Here is a 17,005-nt window from a genome sequence, read left to right as displayed (position 1 = left end):
TTTTTCAAAGGAACCAAGCGACAAAAAATAACGAGGTTTCGTTCGTTCCAAAATACATGTTAATGGATTAACTAAGTTAGTATAATGTACATAGATTCATTAAACTGAGCTTTATACATTTTTTACTTTTCCTAACTTAAATCAAATTAAAAGCACCATCATTATCTTAAATTTTAAATAAATGTTAGATTCTGTTTAATGTCGAGGAATGCTAAAAAACTGTGACCACCTTAGTCAATTGTATCAGCGATAATCCAGATGAAAGGAAGCTGGTCAATAACATAACCAATAATGTGGATGTGACGCTTTAAGTTATAAATGTGAGTTAGTATCTTTGACAACTTTGTCACTGTTAATCCAGATGGAAGCAAGCTCGTCGATAACATAATTCATAATAATATGGATGTGACTCCACAAGTTATCAAAAATATTCTGTCGGTAAGTTTGGCAGCTTTTGTCGTGTCAAGTGGATATAATCACATTGAATGTAAACAAATTAAAAAAATTACTTCTAAGAGTAAGAGTATTTTGACTATATTAATGGGGTGTACCCTTTTTGTTTTAAGTAATTCCAGTAATTTAAAACAAAGTAATCACTGCAAATAGAATTTAATTTTTATTTTTATATACAACATATATTTTTTTATTTTAAATTAAAGCGTCGCGGCAACTATGGGCCATTGACACTGGTACAAAGTTTATTACAATATGTTTATGTTTACATACAGATACAATCTGTTTATATACAAATAAGGATACATTAACAACATCTTAATATAATTACACTAAGTAGTTAAGGGGACAGTCTCTAAGGAAATGAATTATGTTACTGTATATGTTTGTAGAACCGAGTAGATTACTTAAATTATTTTGAAAGTTGTAGTAGTCTCTTTGAGGTTTGTAGTAGACACATTCTAGTAATATGTGCTGGACTGTTAAGGACTCATTACAATGTTCACAGCAAGGATGGTTTTCAGAAGATATCAGATATCCACGAGTAAGACGAGTGTGACCTATTCTGAGCCTTCTGATAATATTGTCTTTTCTGCTCATTTGAGGCATGATAATGAAGGTAACAGTTGGTTGAATTGTGCGTAGTTTTGTATTTTGCACGTTCCAGTGTGTTTGCCAAGTACTTAGTACGTTGTTCTTGATACTGGCCTTTAGGTCTTGGTGAAGTTGTATGTTTTCCATATTTTCTATAAGGAACAGGCCAGTTTTGTTGCATGATCAGCGTTCTCATTTCCATTGATACTTACATGGAATGGTATCCAGATGATTGTTACTGAAACATAATTTTTGACTGCTGTTGGCAGATACTGTGGATGCACTGTACAATGGGATGTATGAAGAATATATTTCGGATTGAGTCAATTACGGAGCGCAAGTCGATGCATATTGCTAATGATTTCTCATTAGCAATGGGCGAATCTAATGCCATGAGTATTCCGTACAGTTCGGCTGTGTGTATACTGCATCTGGGAAAAATCCGATATGATGCTACTATTGTATTTGAGGTATTTGAGCCTGTTTTTCTTTGGAGGCATCTGTGTAGAAAATTTTGTCATAACGCTATGTCTGTATAAGTTCCTCAAATGCTTGTACCAAGAGAGTTCTGGGCGTTTCTTATTTTTTGTATCAGTTCAAGCTGGTAAGGATAGTAAATAGCTTTTTGGTCCAAGGGGGAATTCTGGACGTAGTAAAAGGAGTTGGAAGTTTTAAGTCTGTGTCTTTTAGCAAAGTTTTTAAAATATGTGAGAGAGAATGTACTCGAGGGTGACTATTACCTGGGACAGGTTGGGGAGTATAATTAGTTTAATTACTGGGTTTTGTGGATTAGCAGAAATTCTAGAGAAGTAAGACAGTAGTAAACGTTGACGTCTTATAAAAAGTAAGTATGGGTTTTAAAGATTCGATATAAAAACTTTCAGAAGGACTTGATTTAAAGGCGCCGAGGGTAATGCGTAAAGAAGTTTTGTGAATCAATATATAATTTAAATAAAAAAAACAACTTCAAATAAAATTTTACAGTAAAAGTTCATAAAATACAGCATACAGCCGGAAGTACATTGTAAGAAATCAATGTAAAGAAAACCGAACAGCCTCTAAAATAAGATATGATTTAACTCCTCTTTCTGCCATTATTTCTATAAAAAATTAAAAATTGTTCACTTTCAGAAACAATACAGTAAAAGTAAAAGCTAGAAATAATAAGTCAGAAGAACTACACAGAAATTGTACCATTATTTTTAGAAATTTAGTAATGCATTTTAAACGTTTTTGTGATATCTCGAATAATAAAAAATAAATAAACTCTAAAACTGAATAAGATTTACTCTTACTTACTCTTATATAATTGTAAAAACTTTAAAAAGATGCTTGTATTATCATAATCTTACCTCAACAGGTTTTTGTATACTTATAGGATTTGATAAAACCACGCTTTCTCCTTGCAAAGAACATATTGTAGTTATTTCTTGACAACTTGTTGATAATTTAACATTATTAACGCCAACAAATATTTTCTTTAGATGAGTTTGTAGAACTTGTTCCTTGGAGGATTGACCAACGACTTCTAACAAATCGTCGTCGCTAAGGAAGAGGAATCGTGGAAATTTACCACGTTTTTCCTAAAAAATTAAAATTAACAATAATTATTTTATAGAAATATTAAATATTGGCAGTAAATATTGTATTTTGGCAGAAATGTGGAAATTCACCTATCTTGACACGGTAAAGCATCTTTACTATATTACTCTTAATATTTAAGAATTAAAAACTCTACCCTCTGATTTAACAATGGCTCTTATCCATTCAGTGTATAAAGAGGAAATTGATGAAAGGTGATTTAAACAGTTACCGTGGAGTCTCTTAGCTCCAAGTAAGCAAGCAAGCTATTCAACTGAACCCAGCCTGTGAGACTTGTTCACACCTTATAGATTCACGAAAATGAAATTGCTTGCTTGGGCCTCAAGCTTCCGCTCTGAGCTATCGTAGAGTTCGGAGACTTGGTGCTCTAGAGTTTGGGCCCTACGTGCCCGGTTTTTGGGCTTTATTAATTTTTTTGGGTGGCTGGCGCCGGTTTTTTTGATAGTAATTTTTTGATTTTTTTGTTTCCCGAGGCCTTTTTTTATGTTTTTTATTGAATTTTTTGGTAGTATGTAGTGGTAATAAGATCTCCTTGGTTGGTCCCTACAAAGTGTTTCGTGTTAGTCTGAATTAGTAGAGCTACGAACTGTCCTCTTTTATTCCTTTATTTTCTCTCTAGGGGGTTGGTATCTTCGGTTACTTATATTAGTTCTCTCTCTTGGGTTTGTTTCTTTTTGCTGAGAGTTTATATCTTTGCTACAGTGAGCTACAAAATTTCATCTAGTCTGTGGTTTAATAGAGCAGACCTACAAAATCTTATCTAAGTTGTTGTTATATAGAACAGAGTTAATTTGAAATGAACAGGTGAGTAAGTACCAAGCAGGCTTTAGAATATCAAGGTCTTATGCGTAACAAATTCATAACATAAAATCAGTAATAAAATATACTAAATTAAGGTCAAAAATTTTTGTCTTGTGACCTTTGTTGACTTCCAAAAACTGAATCGATATAGAAATAATTAAAATACTTTTTTGGAATTTGGTTTAAATACAAAAACTACAAACTTATTCAATAGCACTTAAAAGCTACCATATCAAAAATCAAATTCAGAGGTAAAGTATCAGATCCATTTTAAAATCCGTACATGAGTCAGACAAGATGACCTGATTTCCCCTCTAGTCTATCCTCTAGTTCCCCGCTAGTATAAAAGATTATTAGTGAGTGGACGGGGTGTAATGATAGTTATCGCACTCCTGTCAATCAATACGATGAAGAAAAGAAAGAAAAATGATCCAAGGAAAACTACAAAGGTGTTTATTAACGCCATTTGATAAGAAGTATCGGGACAACCCTTCGTATATGCCAAGCAAACAGAGAGGGAATTATTAGAAAAAATCTAAATTTCATTCAAAACATTTTTAATGGAAATTAACCCAAATTTTATTTAAAATGCGTATAGAGAGATTCTAAAACTGGATTTATAAACATTTAATAATTTTTATTTTAATTTAATTTTTTTAAAAACGATTACACGATTGGAAATCGAACGTCAAAACTATTTCCAGTAGTAATATCCCTAGGACATTGATAACAGACGAGATAATTTCATGACAATCGAAAGCTCGTTCCTTGGTAACAGCACGAAGCCGAAGGCTGAGTGCTGTTACCAAACAACGAGCTTGAGAAATTTGTCATGAAATTATGAGGCATTCATCAATGTCCGAGGGATATTCGGCGGATAATTTTTCGAAAAAAAAATCATAACTCAAGATAACGAAACATTTATTTATTAAAAGTACAGTTAGTGAAAGTACAATTATTAAAATTTAAGTTAACATTAGATTCGTGACATTTCGAAATTTATTTGAATGAAGTTGTCAAACTCGATCGTGTTGTCATAGGGATTGAAAATTGCACTGAATGCAATTATCAATCTAATGTTGACATGATTGGGTGAAATTGTTCCACATGACACAAAATGACGAAATTTAAATGGTTGTTAGAACAGTCGAAAAATTATCATTACAATAAATTGTGGTTTAGTCCCAAATACAATATTTAACAGAAAATACTTACATTTTGACATTTTGATTTTCACTTCGGAAACGGCTGGAGAGCAGTGTCCAGAGAGTGTCCAGAAACTCTTCTGACAAATAGATACTGGAGATTCCTTAGATAATTTTAAAACAATTGAACCCAATTCACTTTGCACGAAAATGCTTACTAAGGGAGCTAGAGCTCTTTTAAGATGGCGCCTTGTAATTAGTTTTTTTTTAATACCTCCAGAACGCCTCTAGTTAGAAAAACGAAAACTAGTACGATTACTTACAATCCAGAGTTGAATCGATTCCATCAATTTTAAATTTCTAGTACATTTCATAGGCGTCCGTTTTGGGAAGGTCAACGGTTATATTAATGCATAACTTTTTTGTCTTTAGCTTTTAAGCATTCGTTATACTAGATTATTAAATTTTCAGGTATTTTATTACTAAAAGGTGCTCCAACTTAAGTCGGTAGAATACACCATTTTCTAGAAAAATCGATTAAAAATTTTTCGTTTTTTCGTCATTAAAGTTAAATTATAGGTACCTTAATTAACTTTATAAATTATCTTTTGTTTTAATAAATGCAGCATATTATTCATAAAAAAAGTTTGGGAAAAAAAGCAGAAAGTCAAATTGAAACAAAATTTTATTTAAAGGGTTTTAAAAACAAAAGATTTATTACGATTGAAAGACACTAACACATAAGAACAAGTATAAAAAGTAGATAGTTAGAAAAGATGCTTGATGTAATGAACATTAGTCTCTATGCATAAATCTGCTCTTTTGCTTAGAGAATGCCGAATTCTTGCAAAAATTCCAAAGTTATTTCTAAATTCGTTGCAAGCATCTTCTTGTAACCTTAGTCATAGTTGTGCACGATTTTGTATCGGAACGGAATAAACAATTGCTTTTATGTATCCCTAAATACAATCATCGCAAAGATTAATATCCGACGACCTTGCTATCCAAGCAACTGGACCGCCTCTTTTAATCCAGTAATCTTCGTAGTTATTATCAAAAAAGTCTAGTACATTACTGCTAAAGTGCGCCGGACAGCCGTTATGTAAAAACCGTAAGTTTTGCCGAATATTGAAAGGCACATCATCTAATGAATCAGTAAAATATTTTACAGGAATTGTAGGTAATCAGCACCATTTAAACGTGCAGGCAATTCCACAGACCCAAGTAGATAATCGTTAACTACTACGATCCAGAAGTTTATGCTAAACCTATGCCGATGCTTAATTTCTGAACAACGTGAGGATTGCCATCAATATACGAATTATATTGTGTATTATACACATTAAAAATTCCATTTTTTATGAATGTAGCTTTTTCGAATACAAAGTGTACCTGAAAAAAATGATCCTTTTGATTTTTCTGATTTTGTAACCATCTAGCGAATTCTTAGCGAGCAGGAAAATCTCCTTGTAGCAGTACGTGTACCTTTGTAAAATGAAAAGGATATAAATTTTCGTTGTGTAAGGTATTTCCTAAAAAAGATTTTAAGCTTGTGGAATACATGGCAGATGGACGCTAATTTCTGGATATTCCTCAACTTCCATTAAAATAACATCTTAGAGTGCTGCTGCTACATAATCACGTCGTCCTTTTTCATTAGTTTTTGGGACCACCTGTTTCTCTTAATCGTTGATGAAGAGCTGTAAATATTGTAAATATTGGGATCACTATTGGGAAATGTGTCAGGGTATCTACGTTGTGCTGCTCGAGCGTTACACCTCATTTCGCCATAAACTAAAGCATATCAGCGTATTTCACATTAGTAAAAACCATTTTTGTTGAATTGAAATTGTAAAAGATAAACTTTGCGAACCGACCACAATTTGACAATGAAAAACATAGGTTATACTTCTGTTGATAGGTCAAAGCCAACTAGTGCAAAAAATAATAATTTAACTTTGATGTTTAAAAATCGACAAATTTTCAATTAGATTTTTCTGGACAACGATGTATCCTATCGACTTAGAGTAGAAGTACCTTTTAGTACTATAATACCTGGAAATTTAATAATCTAGTATCACGAATGCTTAAAAGGTAAAGACAAAAAAGTTATGCGTTAAAATAATTGTTGACCTACCCAAAACGGACGCCTACAATCGGTACTAGAAATTAGCAATTTATGAATTTGATTTAACTTTGGAGGATAAAAAATCGTACCAGTTTTCGTTTTTCTAAATAGAAGGGTTCTGGAGGAATTAAAAAACCTAATTACAAAGCGCCCCCTTCAAAGAGCTCTAGCTCCCAAGAAAGCATTTTCGGACTTGGTGAATTGGGTCAAAGTCTCTTAAAATTATCTTTTGGTCTTCGTTTGTCAGTAGAGCTTCTACACACCCTGTATAATCAATTGGATTTTATTATTTCCCAACTGTTTGTGATGAATATTATATTTATTAATGAAACATTAAAATACCCGAGAACATTGTTATTGTATAACTTAGTTTATAGTACTATTAATTGCCTTTTAATATTAAGTAATATTAACATTTCACTACACTGCATGGAACTGGGCACACTGTATTATTTTTTGTTGCTTTTATTAAACGAAATATACACGTCATCGGTCCTTTGACAAGGATGTTTCGTTTCTTTAATAATCTCTAAATGAAATATTGACATGTTGAATGTCAACAATCTATGGTAATATTTTTTTTAATTTTTGTGAGTTAGTGTGCGATTTTAGGGTCTACTCTGACTCTAGTAAGATTTTTATGACTGCACATTATCCCGTTTATAGTTGTATATATGCCTCTTTTATATTCTAAAATGTTCTACCGTTGAGATAATTAATAAAAAAAATTATAATATACATTACCTTCAAAAAGTTATCCAAACTATTTTGACAACGAGAAAGTTGGTCTAAAGTTGACTCTAGAAGTGATCGTAAATTGGGATATCTGCATAACGCTGCAACACGCAAGTCTTTTTCTATAAATAGTAAAATGTGTCTAAAATCTCTATCGATTCTATCAAATCTAGTTTTTTCTTGGGCTAGTGTTCCACTTCCAAAAATTGGTTCCAAATACAGCCACCTAAAACCAATAATAATCTAAACAATAACTAGAAACAGAGTGCTATGCAATGGTATACTAGCAATATTTAAATAGTTAACAATTATGGTCAACATTTTAGAAAATCTCTTTTATTGTTTACTTCTATTATTTTAAAAATAACTTTTTAACTCAGAAATTTAAATTCATTGACAATTATTATTTAACAATAAAATACTGAAAACTTTTATTTTTAAAGCTTCAACAAAATTTATTATAATATATTATCACTACAGCTCTTTCATCAGAGTGACTTTCTCAAGTGATTTATTTTTGGTACGCGTTTACACTTTATAGTCTTCAACTGAATAAGTAAAGGAGGGTGGAACTGTTTGCCTTAAGATAGTCATTTAGAATTACGTGCGTATTTTTTAATTCGTTAATTTCCATAGATTCCAATAAAGATAGCTTAAAGCCTTTATTTTAAATATGAGGGATTTTAATTTGGTCATTAAAAGAATGAAAGATTATGGTCTAAAAGGTGAAGTGCGCACGTAGAATCTCTTTTTGCATTTATAAAAGCCTTTTGTGTTCTGCTATCCGTTTGTGTAAAGCTCTACCAGTTTGACCGATATAAGTTTTTGGGCAGTCGCCACATTTATGTTTGTATACATCACTGTTTAAATGCTTTTTCTTTTGGCTCTTAATATTATATTTGCCTAAGTTGTTGTTTGGTCTGAAACCTGGTGTTATTTCTTTCTTTTTTTATGTGTTTGACTATTTTTGTTGCTATATTTTGCCCGTAAATAGTAATCAAGAAGAAGGTACTGGACCGGAAATGAATTTAAAACAAGAATGTGCTATAATAAAAAAAGTTTAAACGTTGTTTTAAAGTTTAATAATATAGAAAAAACTTCGTGGTTTTGCGGGTGTTATAAACTGCATTCTTTGGTTTGTTTTTTATATATAGTGTTTTTAAAAACTGAAACTATTTCTTCAAATTGGATAAAAAGGGGCCTTCGGGATTTATTTCACTTATCAACAAAAATTTTAAAACACGGGTCTTCCTTAATTCATATAAAAAGATGAATTGCAACTCTCGTCTATTGGCAAAATTGATGTTAGCCAATTATTAGACTCTGTCTATCGAAAATGAATAAAGACTTTAACGATCAAGTTAAAAAAAAATCATATTTTGTCCCATCTTATCTATTGTGAAAAATTTTTTGGGACATGACGAATGATCAGAACGCTTAAATCCAGGAATAAATAGGGGCCTTATTGATTTGGTATCAGAAATCTATACGACTGTGAAATAACATTTGCAGGGAAATAATACGGGAAATAATAGGGTACGTCAAAATCAGTTCAAAATAACATATTAAATGCTATTGTAACCGTTTTCCAGGACAAGATTAAAGAACAGGTTTCAGAGGCACGGTTTGTATTCATTCGGTGTGATAAAAGTACTAATGTTTCTACCTATGAGCGACTTGTTAATATATTAAGATATGCTCGGCAGGGCCAAATTTACAAACGTTTTTGAAAATTTTTAGAACATTTTTTAGAACATCATATAATATCAGTGACATAGCCACATAAATTAGAAAATAGTTGGAACTGCTTAATATTTCTGTAAATCAGCTAGTGGATCAAAGATATGACGGAGCGGTTGTAATGTCAAAAAGAGAAGGTGGCGTCCAAAGTATTATCAGAAAAAAATTTCTTACGCAATTTATGTACAATTGTTATGCACATAAATTTAATTAAATATTGCAAAAAAATGTTTGTGTGGATGCAAATGTAACCAACTTTTTTGCCGACGACATAATGAAAAAAGAATACCGACAGCACCAGCAACAATATGAAATTTTAACACGCCAATATTTAGAACAATCTTTAAAACAAAGAACTAAAAAATAATGCAAGTTTCATTTATCTTACATTTTTCGCTCAAATAATGCCCTACTGTGCATTCAGCATAGAAAAGAAGTTGATTTCCACAATTGCAAACTTTAATGCTCGTTTTATTGATGTTTTTGCAAAAAACAAAAATCTAAGAATGAATTTTTTCAAAACTTAGTAAATTGAGTACAACATCACCCATTTTCAGACATTTTTATACACTGAAGTACAAAATGAACTGGACACTTAGATTTTTTTGTTTTTTGTTGATGTTTAGATCAAACCTTGTTTAATTTCTTTGAATTGTATTTATGCCTCATTAGCGATTACGTTTTTTTCTTGTTTGAACCTGTTTAGAAGTTTTGTGCGAACAACAACACTTTTACACATACGTTTTGTTATTCATGTAAAATAGTGGCTTAGTATTAATTAAGGTTTATTGTGGTACTATAGCTGATTATACGTTTGACTATAGGTTTTTGTATTGTCTCCTGTTTGAAACTTGCATTAAAAAAATTGTGACACTAGAAGAAGTAGCACAAGCTATTGCTTTACAGGATGATGGGCGGAAAATTCGTTACATCGCAAATGCTTTAGGAATTTCTTGAAGTACAGTGTTTGATGCAATACAATGATTTCTGAAAACAAGACAATACACCAGGAGGCCAGGTCAAGATAGACGAAGAACCAAAAGTCAAGTTGAAGATGGCTTTCTTAGATTACAGGCGTTACGCGATCGTATATTATCAGCATCAGTACTTTTCAACAATAAAATAATGTCCACACAAACACAGTTTCCGTTTATACCGTTCGAAGATGCTTAAATGAATATGCATTTAGGTCCAGAATACCTGTCGCGGGACCTCTATTAACAGCAGATCATCGGAGGCAGCGTTTACACTTCACTTGCAAACATCTTAATTGCGGTGTTGACCATAGGAGTGCTGTGCTTTTTATGGATAAATTAGGATTTAGCAGATACTCATCAGAATGGCAGTCTAGGATATGGAGAAGAGCTGGTGAACGTTATCAGCAATGTTGTTTTACTCCGAGAGTTCAATTTGGTGGAGGTGGTATTATAATGGTATGAGCAGGTATTTTCCTAGACGCTCATACAGAACTTGTTACAATTCAAGGAGACAATATGAACATTCAAAAGTATATTTAACAATTTTTGGAAGATCCTGCAGGGCCACTTGCCCCATTTGTTGGAGAAAACTTTTGTCTGATGCAAGATGATGCTCGTCCGCACGTCGCAAGAATAACACCGGATTACTTGGATGAAGGTGGGATTCGTTTATTATCATAGCCCTCAAGAAGTGCAGACTTAAATGCAATAGGACATGCATGGGATATTCTGGTACGACATATTCGACGTAACCATGGCGAATTTTAAACCATAAATAATTAGGAGCAAACAGTTCGTGACGAATGAGAGCAAGTGTCCCTCAAGCAGACTTTGCTGCCTTAATACGATTTAATTAGGGCTCGTGAAGGTAATGTAGGGCACTGTACTAGATATCGATTTTCTTAAAAAATGTTTATATTTAAAAAAAATAATATTTATTTTTTTGCAAATTTTCAAATTTTTTAAATTTTTTACTGTTTTTTTTGTGTAACGTTCTTGAGTTATAATAAATTTAACGTTTAAATTTTGTTTATTATTAAATACTCAATTGGCAATATCTTAAGCAGTTTTTAGGAAAAATCTGCGTTGTCCGGTTAATTTAGCACCCCAGTGTATTATTGTTAAAGTTTAAATTTTGTTTCTAATTCGCATTAATTTACTGTATTGCTTACGATAATAAAAGTTATTTCATATTTTTTACTTGCGCCGCAATTGCCTCTGGCACTTATTCACCGTTTCTATAATTACATTTTTTAATTGAACACCCTTTTTAAATTGCCACTAGCCACCACTGATTGTGTTATCTTCTTCTTCTTTACAGGCCATCTCCGCGACGAAGGTGGGAATCATCACTGCTATTCTAGCTTTTGACACTACAGCCCGAAAGAGTTCAGTTGAGCTGCATCCAAACCATTCTCTGAGGTTTCTCAGCCAGGACATTCTTCTTCTACCTATGCTGCCCTGTCCTTGAATCTTTTCCTGCATTATTAGTTTTAGAAATTCGTATCTATCACCACGTGTTATATGACCTAGATATTGTAGTTTTCCTATTTTGATGGTATCCAGTATGTCCCTGCTGTTCTATATTTTTCTTAGTACTTCTTCATTGGTTTTTCTGTCTGCTCAGGAGATTCTCACCATTCTTCGATATATCCACATTTCAAATATTACAATTTATTGAGACATTCTTTATTTAAAGTCCATGTCTCCACACCATACAAATAACAGAAAATACATAACACTTTAGTACTCGTTTTCTTTGATTTAGGCTGAGGTTTCTACAACATAATATTTGTTTCATATTATTGAATGCACTTCTAGCCTTTTCCATAACCATGAATTTTGTTTTCTTTATGTTTAGTGACAGACCAAATTCTTCACTCGCTGTAACAACCTTATCTAAAATTCTTTTGTAGATCTGTAATATTTTCTGCTATTAGTATTGTATCATCAGCATATCTAATTTCACGTATGGGTAGGCATTTATTTGTATGCCTGCTACTTCATCTTCTAATGCCTTTTTGAACATTTCCTCTGAGTAAGCATTAAACACTGATGGCGACAAGACAAAACCCTCCCTAACATCTGTTTTAATTTTTATTTTATTATTTTTTAAATTATTTGTTCTTATGACAGCTTCTTGTTCATAATACAGATTATTTATTATTCTTATTTGCCGTGTGTCGATGTTCTTTGTTCTCAGTAGTTTTAATAACGGATTATGTTTCACTGTATCGATGCCTTGTTATAATCTAGGAAGCAGACATAGATGTCCTGGTTTACATCTAAACATCTCTGTAGTAGCAGATTTACTGCATATAATGCTTCTCTGGTTCCTTCTTCTTCTTCTTGTGCCACTCCTATCGAAGATTGGAAATCATCAAGGCTATCCTGACCTTGTTTACAGCTGACCTAAAGAGTTCATTAGTGGTACAGCCAAACCACTCTCTCAAATTTCGCAACCATGACATTCTTCTACGGCCTGAATTCCGTTTTCCTTCTATTTTTCCTTACATTATATTTTGAAGTAATGCACATCTATGTCCCCTCATCAAGTGACCCAAATATTCAAGTTTTCTTCGTTTGATCGTTGTCAAAATTTCTGGGTCTTTTCCTATCCTTCGCATTACTTCAAAGTTTGTAACTCTTTCAACCCAACTTATCTTCAGCATTCGACGGTAGCACCACATCTCGAAACTTTCAGTATTTTTTATGTTGTTTTGCTTGAGAGTCTAGGCCTCTACACCGTATAATAGCGTCTTAAATACGTAGAATGCTTTCTTAATCGGAGAGGGATGCTTATATCTCTGTTGAAGAAGAATTTCCTCATCTTTATGAAAGTGGCCCTGGCAATTTCGATACGTCTTTTTATTTCATTGTTTTGGTCTCCAGTTTCGTTTATTGAAGTACTATCCAAGTATTTGTAACTTGATACTTTTTTAATTTGAATGCCGTTTATACTAATATGTGCTGGTTGTGTCATGTTCTTACTGAAGACCATATACTTGGTTTTTTTGATATTGATACTTATGCCATAATTGTTGCAGGCAATATTTATATTTGTGAGTAATCGTTGTAATTCTATTTCTATTCTACTGAATTTAATGTTGATTTTAAATTTTCTAGCGCCAGTATAATTTGTTTTTGGTACTTTTTCGTTGAATCTTTGTTTATTGTTTTAATATTTTGATTATTTAAACCTAATTTAGTTTTAATTTAATTTATATTTTAATTTAAATTTAACATTTTGATTGTTTTGATTATAGTAAATTTTTTCTATGCAATAAAAAATAAACACACTTATCACAAATAGTCTGGATAATTGACTTAAAGTCAAAGGTACAATTCTAGTATAGAATAGTAGTATTCTAGTATAAAATAAAAAAGGGCACTCGGGCGACCATACAGCATACTAGAAAATATTTTGTGTACTGTATTAAGCAGGACTATTCTCTTACAATTTTACAATTTCTACATCCCACTTGGCCATCGTTTTTGAGAAATAAGTATATACTACACCATTTTTCTGGGATTTGTTCCTTATTCCAGGCTTTTACTATTATTTTATGTATTTGATTAAGAGTACTACCATCCTCATACTTAATAAGTTTTGCATGTATACCTTTACTTTCTGGCGATTTTTTATATTTTGGATGATTTATTGCATCCCGTACTTCTTAAATAAAGGAGGCAATGTATTGTTTCTTGTATCTGAAGATGGTGGATATTGATCTTCTACTTAGGTAAAAAGTAGTACTTTGAAGTGTCCCCACCTACTCAATAAGTATTCTTAGCATGAAGTAAATGTCTCTGTGTATCCCTAAATATATACGTTGAGTTTATTTTTTCTGGTATTGGTTAATGCTTTATAGAATTTTCTGGTTCGATTTAACATCATAACTTGTTCCAATTTAAAAGCTTGCTTTTTTCTTTTATGCAAATACTTTTTTTTTCCTCCTAGATCTTCATAATTTTTCCAACTAGTCGTTGCGTGTTGGTGGTCTTTTTGGTTCCAGAATATTATTGTTTGCTCTTTTGCTAAAAATATAATGTAATTGGAAAACATTTAACTATCCAAAAATATTTACTGAAGAATTTAAATTACTTTTCAACACAAAAAACTTACTTTCTTTGAATTTGGGCAAGGGAAGTCAGATAATGATCCAAATCTCCGAACTTATTTTCCCACATAGTGACTTTCTCCGTTGAAGAATCGTAATCGGCAGAGTTTTTGAGAGATTGTAATAAACTTTGGTTGTCTCCAATCTAAAATTAGGATAGAATTAATATATACTTTTTATTGAAATTTAACACAATTTAACTTTTAAAGGAGAATCAATTAATAGAGTGATTCCGAAAAACCAATACATACCTAATCAGATTGACATCAATCCAGAAATCAAATTTAAATAAATAATAAACTAATTATTATAATAAGAATTTGTCTATACATATTTTTATTACAAAAATGATACATTCAATTTTTTTGTTAGGTACAAGTAAAATAAAGGAAAAACCCAGTAAGTTACTTCTTTCTTAAAAAAATATCCGTACATTTCTGTAAAAATATTTTCAAAATAATGAAATATAAAATAAGACATGTTTCACTGAAATATGTGTTTCGTCAGAACACAAAATTTATTATTTTATTCTCGGTATTTTTATTTAGTATTTTATTCTCACAATATAGGATACTTTCAAATTTATGTTTTTTCTTGCAAATTAAAGAAAAACTCTACTTCTAAGACGGTTAGTTTCTAATATTTTACAAACTATTTATTTGGTTTATAGTTTATGCAAAAGTATTGATGAAATTTATGTTCTTCGCAATCAAATCGTATATTATAAATTAATTTTACCGTGTCACCGTTTTACTTCTTTCTGGTTGACCTGTAAATATTTTGGATAGTAAGTCTAAAAGTCTTTCTGAAGTTGTCTGTATGTGTATGTGGTTAGGATTTTTCCTGCTAAATTTACGATTTGATTAGACTTATTATATTTGACTTTGATTCTTACGAAAGAAAAAAAAAACAGGTGTGGCAGTCCAGTGGGACTGCCGGTAGAAGTTATACTTCTATACACGCCTTCGCCGTTAAAAATTTATATAGGAGTCAATCTGCACAATTATTACATATGTTATGCTATAGGTAAGAGAGAGCAGAAAGAGAAAAATAATTAGTTATATAGGTATATGGTGCATCGTTTGCTGTATATAAACATTTGACCTGTAATAGGAGTATAGGTAATGAAGGATTGTATCAATATTTTAATAAAAATATATATTTTTATTTATATATATATATATATATATATATATATATATATATATATATATATATATATATATATATATATATATATATATATATGTATAAAAGGAGTTGAATGCAAAAAAAAAATTACACATACTCTGCAGTAAAATTCATTGTTTATTTTGTTATTAATATAAAAATTACAATACAATAAATACACTGCAACATAATTTAATATAATAATACAATATAAATTAAAATGTAATATTCATAAGTATTTAAAACTGCCAAACTTACTTTACGAAGATAAAAATAAAAAACCAGCAAGTCGAATTATGTTGTAAATTTTCATTTTATTTTAAAATTTATGTTTTTTGCGTATATTACATATATTTAATAAGATTAACGTGAGGTTTTTAAATATTTCAAAAATAAAAAAGGAAATTCATAATTGGGATTCGAACTCACAACCACCAGCGTATGAACCAAACACGTAAAGGATTTGCCAATTAGACATGACACTAACGGATTTCAAAATTGACAGTTCTCGGTAAAACAGTGATTATTTTGAAATACAAAGGACTAAAATAATTATAAACGTTTAATGTTAAATAATACAAAACATATCACATAAATAATAATATTAATACATATTATATTATATATAATATTATATATATATATATATATATATATATATATATATATATATATATATATATATATATATATATATATATATAAAATATTATATATATATAATATAAATATATAATATTAAATACAAAAGGAACATTTTTATTCTCGAGAGAGGAAGAGGGAGAAAATATATCTTCTGTCTCTCTCTTACTCATTATCTTACATATGTAATGGTTTCACAGATTCACTCTCATGCAAATTTCCAACGCCGACCGTGCGTATAGAAGTATAACTTCAAAAACAAAAAAAAAACGGGTGTGGCAGTCCAGTGGGACTGCCGGTAGAAGTTATACTTCTATACACGCGTTCGCCGTTAAAAATTTATATGGGAGTCAATCTGCACAATCATTACATATGTAATGCTATAGGTAAGAAAGAGCAGAAAGAGAAAAACAATTAGTTATATAGGTATATGGTGCATCGTTTGCTGTATATAAACATTTGACCTGTAATAGGAGTATAGTAAATGAAGGATTGTATTATTATTTTATTAAAAATATATATTTTTATTTTTATATTATGTATAAAAGGAGTTGAATGCAAAAAAAATTTTTACACATACTATGCAGTAAAATTCATTGTTTATTTTGTTATTAATATAAAAATTACAATACAATAAATACACTGCAACATAATTCGATATAATAATACAATATAAATTAAAATGTAATATTCATAAGTATTTAAAACTGCCAATATAACTTACTTTACGAAGATAAAAATAAAAAACCAACAACTCGGATTATGTTGTAAATTTTTATTTTATTTTAAAATTGATGTTTTTTTGCGTATATTACATATATTTAATAAGATTAACGTGAGGTTTTTAAATATTTCAAAAATAAAAAAGGAAATTCATAATTGGGATTCGAACTCACA

General features: G+C 30.7%; 1 protein-coding gene across 1 annotated transcript in view; it reads right to left on the bottom strand.

Annotated features, from left to right (window-relative positions):
• Positions 1-17,005, bottom strand: part of btv (dynein cytoplasmic heavy chain beethoven) — a 344,345-nt gene that overhangs the window by 220,738 nt on the left and 106,602 nt on the right. The window contains exons 20-22 of the mRNA XM_072524490.1: positions 14,302-14,441; positions 7,468-7,684; positions 2,400-2,630 (exon numbers count right to left, since the gene is read on the bottom strand). Coding sequence (XP_072380591.1) covers positions 2,400-2,630; positions 7,468-7,684; positions 14,302-14,441 — 588 coding nt within the window. The remainder of the gene's footprint in view (positions 1-2,399; positions 2,631-7,467; positions 7,685-14,301; positions 14,442-17,005) is intronic.

Source organism: Diabrotica undecimpunctata, chromosome 3 (genome assembly GCF_040954645.1).
Source record: "Diabrotica undecimpunctata isolate CICGRU chromosome 3, icDiaUnde3, whole genome shotgun sequence".
NCBI classification, from domain to species: domain Eukaryota; kingdom Metazoa; phylum Arthropoda; class Insecta; order Coleoptera; family Chrysomelidae; genus Diabrotica; species Diabrotica undecimpunctata.
This window is presented reverse-complemented; position numbering and strand designations above follow the sequence as displayed.